Here is a 12,901-nt window from a genome sequence, read left to right on the forward strand (position 1 = left end):
GCGGAGGGAGGGCATTCCGGGTCAGGGGGATGACATGGGCCGGAGGTCGACGGCGGGACAGGCGAGAACGAGGCACAGTGAGGAGATTAGATGCAGAGGAGCGGAGAGAAAAGAGGTGAGGTAGGAGGGGGCGAGGGGATGGAGAGCCTTGAAGCCGAGGATGAGGAGTTTTTGCCTGATGCGTAGGTTGATTGGTAGCCACTGGAGATTTTTGAGGAGGGCAGTAACATGCCCAGAGCATTTCTGCACAAAGACGATCCGGGCAGCGGCGTGCAGTATGGATTGAAGTGGGGAGAGACAGGAGGATGGGAGATCAGAGAGGAGGCTGATGCAGTAATCCAGTGGGGATAGGATGAGCGATTGAACGAGCAGGATAGCGGTTTGGATGGAGAGGAAAGGGCAGATCTTGGCAATGTTGCGAAGGTGAGACTGGCAGGTTTTGGTGACGGATTGGATGTGAGGGGTGAACGAGAGAGCGGAGTCGAGGATGACACCAAGGTTGAGGGCTTGTGAGACAGGAAGGATGGAAGTGCCGTCAACAGTGATGGGAAAGTCAGGATGCTCTCTCCACTTGCCCCAACAGTTTTCTTGGATTCTCAGAGCAGAACAGTGGGCATGGAGTTTCTCGCTACTCACTGATCTTGTAGCTTAATCAGAAAGCTTAGTACCTAGTTTTGATCGGGTGAATGCAGCTTTCCAGGGAGGTGTCATTAATAAAGAGGTCTGTAGCACAAAGTGGGTGGTTGTTTTTATCCATCCCTTCCTGGAATGTTGAAGAGTGGAGCTACGACTAAGCTTGTTTTTCTAACGCAGTTACCTGACCTTTCTTCAACCTATAGATCTCATTAATGCCCGTTTTTGCTGGAGACATTATCATTTCTTTTGATCTCAGTTAGGAAATAATTATAAGTAGGGTTTGAGCCTGGCAGTAAATTAATATCGTCCTAATTCCTACTATAGATTGAGTGGATAAAGCTTACTGTCTGCAATTAGATAGAATTGTATGACTTCATTTGATTGACTCGACTCAGACTGGATAACTGAAAAGAGTTTTCTGTTGTGTTCATGGCATTTCTCATGTTTTAAATCAGTCAGTTTTTTTATAACTACATTAAACAGATACAGTTGAGTGATCTGTTTACAGAAGTAAAGCATAAAAAAGAACATGCTTTTATTAGAGGTTTCCACACTATACTTTTCTGTAATGCACGTTTAATCATTTTTTAAATTGATCACAGGCTAATTTCAAGTGGCAAATCCCTCTATTTTTCTACTATGCGAATATCACGTTTTTGCTGCAATTAAATGTACCAAGGATACTGCAAATACTTATCAGTTAATTTTGCATTTAAGGGTTACCCTTTCATTTCGTTTCTTTTTATTCTTCTGGTAAATCTTCATGCAGTGTTTTCACCCTCCAATTACTGGAGGGAAATCCAGTTACAGAACCGTGGAGCAGTCTCGGAACTAATCATTGACTGTCAGGCACCCAACTACCAAGCCCAGCTCCTTCTTCATTAATGTTGTTTGAAAAGTCCCATTCCTCTTTGCTTGAGCTTCCCACTGAGACTTTGGACATGCATAGACCCCTGCTAACTTCTTGCTCCGTCTGTATGCCTGAAACAACATGTTGGACTCTTTAGAACAAAATCCAAAGCACAAAACTAATTATTGCTGGTTTGAGAGCTACTCTGTCTAGATTACTGGGGCAGTAAACCTGTGAAAAGTTCATGGTTCCTCCAGATATTCCCAACTGTTCAGAACTTAGAAACAAAACTTTAGCTCTGCATCATCTGTGCACTTGGATATGTAGCCTTTGGCCATTTGGTACAGATTGTACCTCACCCACAGCATTTATGTATGTTATTTATTATTATTTATAGTTATATGCATTACATATCTATTATATAATATTATATTATATTTATTATAATTAATTAATTAATATAATTATTTATGTATCATCATCATCCTCATGAAAAGCAACCAGACTCAGTAGAAAGAGCCCGGGCTTGGGAGTCAGCAGTCATGGGTTCTAATTCCGGCTCTGCCACTTGTCTGCTGTGAGACCTTGGGCAAGCCACTTAACTTCTCTGTGCCTCAGTTACCTTATCTGTCAAATGGGGATTAAGACTGAGCCCCACGTGGGACACCCTGATTACCTTGTATCTCCCCCAACGCTTAGAACAGTACTTGGCATATAGTAAGCACTTAACAAATACCATCATCATCATCATCAGTGGTGTTTATTGAGCAGTTACTGTGTGTGGAACACTATGCTAAGTGCATGGTTGTGAGCAAGGATTTTCTCTGTTGCTGAATTGTACTTTCCAAGTCTTTAGTACAGTGCTCTGCACACAGTAAGCGCTCAATAAATATAATTGAGTGAATGAATGGGATAATACACAATCGGGTGGTAGACATGTTCCCAGCCCACAGTGAGCTTATAGTCTAGCGGGGGAGACAGACATCAATGTAAATATAAATGAATAATTTATAACATAGAATTGTACATTAATGGTCGTCTCCCCCTCTGGGCTGTAAGCTCCTTGTGGGCTGCAAATGTGTCTGCCAACACTGTTGACTTGCACTGTCTCAGTCTCTTAGTACAGTGCTCTGCTCATAATAGGCACTCAATAAATACCATTGTGTAATACAGATAAAGTAGTGTGGCTCAATGGAAAGAGCACGGGCTTGGGAGTCAGAGGTCATGGGTTCAAATCCCGGCTCTGCCAATTGTCAGCTGTGTGACTTTGGGCAAGTCACTTCACTTCTCTGTGCCTCAGTTACCTCACCTGTAAAATAGGGATTTAGACAGTGAGCCCCACGTGGGACAAACTGATCACCTTGTATCCTCCCCAGTGCTTAGAACAGTGCTTTGCCCATAGTAAGCACTTAACAAATGCCATCATTATTTTTATAAAGAGAAAAGAGAGGGAGACGCTAAGCCAACTACAAATAGTTACATACTTATATAGTTATGTAGGCTTTATTATACCCACGCACTATTATATTAGCATAAAAGGCACTAAGTTTAACCGTGCTACCCATGAGTGAGCAGGAGGGCGATCAGCGTACTAGGCAATAGGTGCTGCCGTCTACTGACCTTAGTTGTGCCTCCATTTTCCTAACCAGGCTTTGCCAACACAACTTCCCCTTTTCCTCTGTGCTCTATTATATCCCTTTAGTCTCCCAACCAGCAAGCAAGATCCCTCTCATGGTTCACTTTTGGAATTTTATTTTTCTGTGCATATTTGTCTTGAATTCATGTTTGTTCCTTCTGCCTATTAGCCTGAAAATTCCTTGAGTAGTAATAATTCTAATTGTGGCATTTGTTAAGCACTTACACAATATCAAGCACTATACTAAGCGGTAGGTTCAACAACAACTCTCTCCTCGACCCCCTCCAGTCTGGCTTCCGTCCCCTTCATTCCACGGAAACTGCCCTCTCAAAGGTCACCAATGACCTCCTGCTTGCCAAATCCAACGGCTCATATTCTGTCCTAATCCTCCTCGACCTCTCAGCTGCCTTTGACACTGTGGACCACCCCCTTCTCCTCAACACGCTATCTGACCTTGGCTTCACAGACTCCGTCCTCTCCTGGTTCTCCTCTTATCTCTCCGGTCGTTCTTTCTCAGTCTCTTTTGCAGGCTCCTCCTCCCCCTCCCATCCTCTTACTGTGGGGGTTCCCCAAGGTTCAGTGCTTGGTCCCCTTCTGTTCTCAATCTACACTCACTCCCTTGGTGACCTCATTCGCTCCCACGGCTTCAACTATCATCTCTACGCTGATGACACCCAGATCTACATCTCTGCCCCTGCTCTCTCCCCCTCCCTCCGGGCTCGCATCTCCTCCTGCCTTCAGGACATCTCCATCTGGATGTCCGCCCGCCACCTAAAGCTCAACATGTCGAAGACTGAGCTCCTTGTCTTCCCTCCCAAACCTTGTCCTCTCCCTGACTTTCCCATCCCTGTTGACGGCACTACCATCCTTCCCGTCTCACAAGCCCGCAACCTTGGTGTCATCCTCGACTCCGCTCTCTCATTCACCCCTCACATCCAAGCCGTCACCAAAACCTGCCGGTCTCAGCTCCGCAACATTGCCAAGATCCGCCCTTTCCTCTCCATCCAAACTGCTACCCTGCTCATTCAAGCTCTCATCCTATCCCGTCTGGACTACTGCACCAGCCTTCTCTCTGATCTCCCATCCTCGTGTCTCTTTCCACTTCAATCCATACTTCATGCTGCTGCCCGGATTATCTTTGTCGAGAAACGCTCTGGGCTTATTACTCCCCTCCTCAAAAATCTCCAGTGGCTACCAATCAATCTGCGTATCAGGCAGAAACTCCTCACCCTGGGCTTCAAGGCTGTCCATCCCCTCGCCCCCTCCTACCTCACCTCCCTTCTCTCCTTCTCCAGCCCAGCCCGCACCCTCCGCTCCTCCACCGCTAATCTCCTCACTGTACCTCGTTCTCGGCTGTCCCGCCGTTGACCCCCGGCCCACGTCATCCCCCGGGCCTGGAATGCCCTCCCTCTGCCCCTCCACCAAGCTAGCTCTCTTCCTCCCTTCAAGGCCCTGCTGAGAGCTCACCTCCTCCAGGAGGCCTTCCCAGACAGAGCCCCTTCCTTCCTCTCCCCCTCGTCCCCCTCTCCATCCCCCCATCTTACCTCCTTCCCTTCCCCACAGCACCTGTATATATGTATATATGGTTGTACATATTTATTTCTCTATTTATTTATTTATTTGTTTATTTTACTTGTACATTTCTATCCTATTTATTTTATTTTGTTAGTATGTTTGGTTCTGTTCTCTGTCTCCCCCTTTTAGACTGTGAGCCCACTGTTGGGTAGGGACTGTCTCTATGTGTTGCCAATTTGTACTTCCCAAGCGCTTAGTACAGTGCTCTGCACATAGTAAGCGCTGAATAAATACGATTGATTGATTGATTGATTGATAGGGTAGATACAAGATGATCAGGTCCTTTGTAGGGCTCATAGTCTAAGTAGGAGAGAGAACATGTATTGAATCACCATTTTGCAGTTAGGGAACTGAGGCACAGAGAAGTTAAGTAGCAATAATAATAATAATAATTGTATTTGTTAAGTGCATATTATGTGCCAGGCACTGTACACGGTAATTGTGTTGCACACAGTCCCTGTCCTACATGGACAGGGTAGAGTATTCCAGGGTAGGGTACTGTGAGCCCCATGTGGGACAACCTGATTACCTTGTAACCTCCCCAGCGCTTAGAACAGTGCTTTGCACATAGTAAGCGCTTAATAAATGCTATTATCATTATTATTATTATTATGGGGCTTCACAGTCTTAATCCCCATTTGACAGATGAGGTGACTGAGGCCCAGAAAGTGACATGCCTTGCCCAAGGTCAAACAGCAGACAAGTGGCAGAGCCAGGATTAGAACCAAGTCTTCTGACACCCAGTCCTGTGCTCTTACCACTAGGCTCCATTGTTTCTTTTTGGGTGCAATAATTCTTTTTTACTAGGGTTTCCCTGTTAGCCCCACGTGGGACAACCTGATTACCTGTACTTAGAACAGTGCTTGGCGCATAGTAAGTGCTTAACAAATGCCATCATTATTATTATTAGGAGCCCTTGTACAATTCCAGTCTATTCCTTCTATGAGGTGGGATATACAGTCCAGTGTTTTATCATTTGAGTTGTTGACACCTACTACACTGTAGTAGTATTGAAATTTAGAATTTCTCTTATTCTGTATTTTTCACTTTCTTTATAATCAATCAACTGTATTTATTGAATTTGCTTGTATTTTCATTCATTCAGTCGTATTGAGCACTTACTGTGTGCAGAGCACTATATTGCTTGAAAGAGTACAGTATAACGATGAACAGACACATTCCCTGCCCACAACGAGCTTACAGTCTCAAGACAAGCTTACAGTTAAAGAGCTTTGTTAAGCACTTACTATATGTACAAACCAAAAACCAATCAGGTTAGACCAGTCCCTGCCCAGCATGGGGAACACAGTCTTAATCCTCATTTTACAGATGAGGTACTTAGGCACAGGGAAGTAAAATGACATGCCCAAGGTCACACAGCAGATGTGGCGGAGCACTGAATTAAATTATTGGCTGAGTACAATGGAATTACTAGACATGATCCCTGCCCTTGGGGAGCTTATGATATGGCAGGGGAGGCAAACACTAAAATATATCACAGTTAGGCGAAAATAATAGAATATATGGTATGGGCATTACTGCTCCGGGGAGGTTGTGAGTATTTAGGTGCATAGGTGGAAGTTTGGGATACAAAGTGGAGAGATTAGAAATGATTCAGAAGGCTTCCTGGAGGAAATGTGATTTCAGAAGGTTTAAAGGTGTCTAAAGCTATGGTCTGCAGAGTGGGAAAGTATGGGTTGGGGAAGGCATGAACAAGGATCAAAGACTGGAACAGCATGGAGTAGTAAATAGAGCAGAAGGTCATGGGTTCTAATCCCGGCTCCTACACTTGTCTGCTGTGTGACAATGGGCAAGTCACTTTGCTTCTCTGTGCCTCAGTTACCTCATCTGTAAAGTGGGGATTGAGACTGTGAGCCCTGCATGGGACAGGGCCGGTTTCCAACCTGATTAGCTTGTTTCTACCCCAGTGCTTAGTACAGTGCCTGGCACAAAGTAAGCACTTAACAAATTCCATAAATATTATTATTATTAAAAGAGAAGAGGTGTAGTGAGAGGTTAGCTATAAAGCATGAAAGTCAGTCAGTCATATGTATTAAATTCTTACTGGGTACAGAGTTGGTAGGCCTGCAAACGAGCTTAATGAGAGGACATTGTATCTCATTCTCGCCTGTCCCGCCATTGACCCCTGGCCTATGTCCTACTTCTGGCCTGGAATACCCTCCCTCCTCAAATCTGCCAAACTAGCACATTTCCCCTTTCAAAGCCCTACTGAAACCTCACCTCCTCCAGGAGGCCTTCCCAGACTAAGCCCCCCTTTTCCTCTGCTTCCCCTCCCCTTCACCCCAACCTGATCCCTTTGCTCTACCCCCTTCCCACTGCACAGCACTTGTGTATATATGTACGTATTTATAATTCTATTTATTTTATTAATGATGTGTAAGTATCTATAATTCTATTTATTTATAATGATGCGACTGCTACTGATGCCTGTTTACTTGTTTTGATGTCTGTCTCTCCCTACCCCCTTTCTAGACTGTGAGCACTTTGTGGGCAGGGATTGTCTCTGTCTCTGAATTGTATTTTCCAAGCGCTTGGTACAGTGCTCTGCACACAGTAAGCACCTAATAAATACGATTGAATGAATGAATGAATGAATGAGTACCTTAAAATGCTGCTGCCCCTTCCTTTCTCAAAGAAGTAGAAATTTCTGCCTTCAGAGGTATTTGAGGAGGAGGTTTATATGTGCAGAATGACTTTTTAGAAAAGTGCTCTGGGGAGCAGAGTACAGTACAGACTGGAGATTGGGGAGATACTGGAAAGAGGGGGATCAGTGAAGAGGCTGATATAGTAGTCAAGCCCTGATAGTGTGGTGGTCTTTTGGATGGAGAGGAAGGGACAGACCACGGAAGTATTGTGGAGGTAAAAAAAAAAGACGGGATTTGGCATAAACTGAATATGTGGGTTGAAAGAGAAGAGAGAGGGCTTGAGACAGGGAGGCGGTTGTTGTTCTCAACTGTGATGATAAAGTTGGGTAGCGGAGGGGATGTGGGAGGAAATGAGAGGAGTTCAGTTTTGGACTTTTTTTATGGGACTCATTAAGCGCTTACTTTGTGTCCAACCCTGTTCTAAGCATTGCGATAGACACAAGTTAATTGGGGTGGACACAATTCCTGTCCCGCATGGGGCTCACAGCGTAAGTAGGAGGGAGAACAGGAGTTCTCAAAAATCTCTAGTGGTTGCCTGTCCAACTCTGTATCAAGGAAAAACTCGTCACCATTGGCCTTCAAGCACTCCATCACCTTTCCCCCTCCTACTTCACCTTGCCTCTCTCTTATAACCTAGCCCGCATACTTCCCTCTAATGCTAACCTTCTCAGTGTGCCTAGTTCCTGCCTGTCTCGCTGTCAACCCCTGGCCTACGTCCTGCCTCTGGCCTGGAACGCCCTCCCTCCTCAAATCTGACAGACAATTACTCTCCCCCAAATTTCAAAACCTCGTTGAAGGCACATCTCCTCCAAGAGGCCTTGCCGGACTAAACCCCACTTTTCCTCAGCTCCCACTCCCTTCTGCCTCTCCCTGACTTGCTTCCTTTGCTCTTCCTCACCGCCCCCCCCCAACCCCCACAGTATACATCTGGAATTTTATTTATTTGTATTGATTTCTGTCTCCAGTGCTTAGAACAGTGCCCAGCGCTTAGAACATTGCTTGGCACATAGTAAAGGGCTTAACAAATGCCATCATCATCATCCCATGTCTAGACTGCGAGCTCGTTCTGAGCAGGGATTGCCACTGTTTATCATTGTATTGTGCTTTCCCACGCACTTTGGACAGTGCTCTGCACACAGTTAGCGCTTAATAAATTCGATTGAATGAATGACTGTGTTGGCCCAGAGAAATTAAGTGACTTCCCCAAGGTCACACAGCAAGAAATTGGCAGAATTAGGATTAGAACCCAGGTCCTCTGACTCCTGGGCCCATACTTGTTCCACTAGGCTATGATGTTGTGCTGGAGGTACTCGTGGGCCCTCCTCGCCCCAACCTCCCGAGGTGTCCTAGAGGCGGCAGGAAATGTGAGATTTCAGTGATAGAGGTCAGGGCTATCGAGTAGATTGGGCAGTCACACGTCCAGAGATGGCAGCTGAAACCATCGGAGTAGATGAGCTCCCCAAGAGAGCAAACATAATGTGAAAGTAGAAGAGAGTCCAGAACAGACCCTTGGGGAACATCCACAGTTAGAGGGTGAGTGAAAGTCAGCCAAGGAGGCTGAGAAGGAGCAACCAGAGAGGTGAGACTAGAGCCAGGAGAGTTCTGTGCCTGAAAATCCAAGGCCAATTCATGTTTCCAGAAGAAGAGAGTGGGCTTCAGTTTCGAAGGCAACCAAGAGATCGAGGAGGATTAGGACAGAATAGATTTGGGAAGAAGGTGGTCATTGGTGCCCTGAAGATACCTGCCATGGTGGAATAAAGGAGGCCGGAACCAGATTATAGAGGACCAGGAAGGGAGTTGGAAGAGGAGTGCAGGCTGACGGTGTAGACAATCTGCTTGAGGAATTTAGGGTAGAATGGAAAAAGGGAGATCAGCTGTTAGATAAAATCTCTGTTCTAATTATAAGATCAGTAGTGCAACACTAGCAGTCCAAGGAAATTTAGTTCCTGGAGAGACTGACTACCTGAGCAGTCGTTTCCATCGCTTCACTGCATCAGATTCATTATGTTTGCCAAGAATAATAAGAAAAGAGAGGTGCGGGGATGGACTTGTTGGTATTCTAAGGAGAATTATGAATAATGAGTATTTTATTTGTTTGCAGTGGATGATTCAGAGACCACACAAGGCGGCAACTTTTTTTGGCTGCATCGGGACCGATAGGTTTGGGGAGATCCTGAAGAAGAAAACCGCTGAAGTCCACGTGGATGCCCATTATTACGAACAGAGTGATGAACCAACAGGAACTTGCGCTGTCTGCATCACCAGCGACAATCGGTCAGAGACTGCTTTTACTCTGAACGTGCAGTAGTAATTAGTGTGTCAAGACGGATAAGTAGAAAGCCACATTCAGATTGGAAATTGCGTCTTCATGACCGTCAAAATTCCAATTCATATGTAGTAAAGAGGAATTGTTTGGACGCATTCTTTGGGCTTGCTGAATGTTCTGTTTTTCTTGCACATTGATTTGGAGATATTTACCTTACAGAGAGCTCATTTTAAAACACTACTATCTTCAGCAATTCATTCATTCAGTCATATTTATTGAGCGCTTAACTGTGTGCAGAGCACTGTACTAAGCACTTAACACTGTACTAAGCGCAATTGCAGGATATAAATCGTTGTTTAACCTTTATTAAAAGTATTTCCTTTTTTCTTAATTGAATAAGAGAAATGGACATTCTTCATTCTTTTTATCCCCTAGAGAAAAAGTGTTTAAGTGTTTGTTAGTATATATACTTGTAAAATGAATACTAAAGTAACATTCTGTGTACTTGCTACTAGAAATAGTCATTTTCTGTCCCAGTGCTTTCTCTGGTTGTTCTTCCTTTGCCTTCTCCTTCATTCCTTCATCCTTACTCCACTTCCTCTCCTACTTTCTAACTCTTTCGTTCACTTTCATTCTAATCCCGGCTCCGCCACTTGTCTGCTGCATGACCTTGGACAAGTCACTCACCCACTTCCTCACCCCTGGCTTAGTGGATAGAGTACGGATCTGGAAGTCAGAAGGACCTTGAGTCTAATCCCGGCTCTGCCATTTGTCTGCCGTGTGACCTTGGTCAAGTCACTTCACTTCTCTGGGCCTCAGTTACCTCATCTGTAAAATGGGCATTGAGATTGTGAGCTCTTTGTGGGACAGGGACTGTGCCCAACCTGATTAGCTTGTGTCCAACGGTGCCTGGCACAGAATAAACACTTAACAAGTACCGTAAAAAAAAAAAAAATCCAGTCCTCTAATCCAGCGTGGTTTAGTGGAAAGAGCCCGGCCTTGGGAGTCAGAGGTCGTGGGTTCTTCTGCTGCGTGACCTTGGGCAAGCCACTTAACTTCTCTGGGGCTCAGTTACCTCATCTGTAAAATGGGGATTAAGACTGTGAGCCCCATGTGGGACAACCTGATTACCTTGTATCTACCCCAGTGCTTAGAAAAGTGCTTGGCACATAGTAAGAACCTAATAAATACCATTATTATTATTATTAGTAGTAGTATTATGATAGTTGGTCTTGGTTGGTACATATCTAAAGTTCAGGGCACCAGAGGATGTTAGAGGTTGCACAGAAAGACCTCCCCTTCATGGTCTGTGAGCACCCCTATCTACCCCCCTGCCAACTTTAGTGGGTACACCACTACCACATTCTGGAAAAACAGAAAATAAACGAGTCACCGTCTAACCTTGCATGTGAACCCTCAAGAATAATGGAGAGCTAAATAGTGTGCTTGCGAGGAGTATATGTTGCCTCTATTTTGCAGGGTTTTGAATTGGCCCATGAGCTGCTAGTACAACATTTTTTTAATGGTACTTAAGTGCTTACGCTGTGTCAAGCAATATTCTAAGCACTGGGGTAGATTCAAGTTAATCAGGTTGAACAGTCTCTGTCCCACAGGGAGCTCACAGCCCACTCCAACCTCTATTTGTGTTCTCCCCTCCTGTTTTAGTGAAATTGCCATTTTCTTCACTCACCGACACTTTGTTGCCTAATATAGAGGACAGTTTATTAAAGTTCTATCAAGATGGAATACTACTAAGCTGAAATTGGCATGGAATTTGTGCCTGCAAATATGGTAGAATTTCCTTATTCATTCTTTGCTCGGGAATACTTGATCCTTAAATCCTGAGAAGCAACGTGGCTTAGTGGAAAGAGCACGGACTTGGGAGTCAGAGATCCTTGTTCTAATTCCGCCTCTGCCACATGTCTGCTGGGTGACTTTGGGCAAGTCACTTACCTTCTCTGTGTCTCTGTTCCCTCATCTGTAAAATGGGGATTAAGAGTGTGAGCCCCACGTGGGACAACCTGATTACCCTGTGTCTACTCCAGCGCTTAGAACAGTGCCTGGCACATAGTAAGCACTTAACAAATGCCATTATTATTATTTAAATTAGATGTTTTCTAAAAGAATTGGAGTGACCTATTTTTTTCAAAGATAGCCTGCACTTTAGTGTTTCTTTCTAAAGCTTTATTCAAATAGACCTGCAGGTATCTGATTCACAAATAACTCAGTTATTATCTTTTAGTGAAATCAATTCATTTGAATTTTATTTTTTAAGAGCAGGCTATTTGTATCATTAAGCAGTAATCCTTAATTGCCAGTTAAAGGAAGAAGGCTGGATCTAAATCAGATTAATATGTTACATAATAATAAATATTTCAAGTACAGATATTTATATTGTTCTTGACTTATTCTCATCATCATCACCAGTGATGTTTACTGAGTGCTTACTATGTGCAGAGCACTGTACTCAGCATTTGGAGAGTACAGTCCATCAGAGTTGGTAGACACATCAATCAGTCAATCAATCATATTTATTGAGCGCTTACTGTGTGCAGAGCACTGTACTAAGCGCTTGGGAAGTACAAGTTGGCAACATATAGAGACAGTCCCTACCCAACAGTGGGCTCACAGTCTAAAAGGGGGAGACGGAGAACAAAACCAAACATACTAACAAAATAAAATAAATGCCATGCCCACAATGAGCTGCTACCTGAGTAATTAATAGATGCTTACTAAGTGCCAATGACTGCACATAGCATGGGGTAGGTACAGGGTAATCCGGTCAGACACAGACCCTGTCTCACATGGGGTTCACAGAACAATGGGGAGGGAGAACAGCCATTTAATCCCCATTTTACAGATGAGGAATTGGAGGTACAGAGAAGTAAAATGACTTGTCCAAAGTCATACAATAGGCAAGTGGCAGAGCAGGATTAGAACCCAGGTCCTCTGAAACGCAGCATGGCCTAATGGATAGAGCACGGGCCTGGAAGTTAGAAGGACCTGGGTTCTAATCCCAGCCGTGCCACTTGTCTGCTGTGTGACCTTAGGCAAGTCATTAACTTCTCTGTGCCGCAGTTTCCTCATATATGAATTGAGACTGTGAGCCCCATGAGGGACATGAACTGTGTCCACCCTGATTAGCTTACTGTGTACCCCTGTGCTTAGAACAGTGCCTGGCACATAGTAAGTGATGAACAAATACCCCCCCAAAACCCCCAAAACAAACCCAAAGTCCTCTGAATCCCAGGCTTCTGGTTTTTCCCCTGGGT

At 44.6% G+C, this 12,901-nt stretch overlaps 1 protein-coding gene across 2 annotated transcripts in view; it reads left to right on the top strand.

The window, feature by feature from the left end:
* Positions 1–12,901, top strand: part of ADK (adenosine kinase) — a 580,063-nt gene that overhangs the window by 284,643 nt on the left and 282,519 nt on the right. For both annotated transcript variants that reach the window (XM_038744078.1, XM_038744079.1), the window contains exon 5: positions 9,465–9,637. In XM_038744078.1, the coding sequence (XP_038600006.1) occupies positions 9,465–9,637 (173 nt within the window). The remainder of the gene's footprint in view (positions 1–9,464; positions 9,638–12,901) is intronic.

Source organism: Tachyglossus aculeatus, chromosome 3, assembly GCF_015852505.1.
Source record: "Tachyglossus aculeatus isolate mTacAcu1 chromosome 3, mTacAcu1.pri, whole genome shotgun sequence".
Classification (NCBI taxonomy): Eukaryota; Metazoa; Chordata; class Mammalia; order Monotremata; family Tachyglossidae; genus Tachyglossus; species Tachyglossus aculeatus.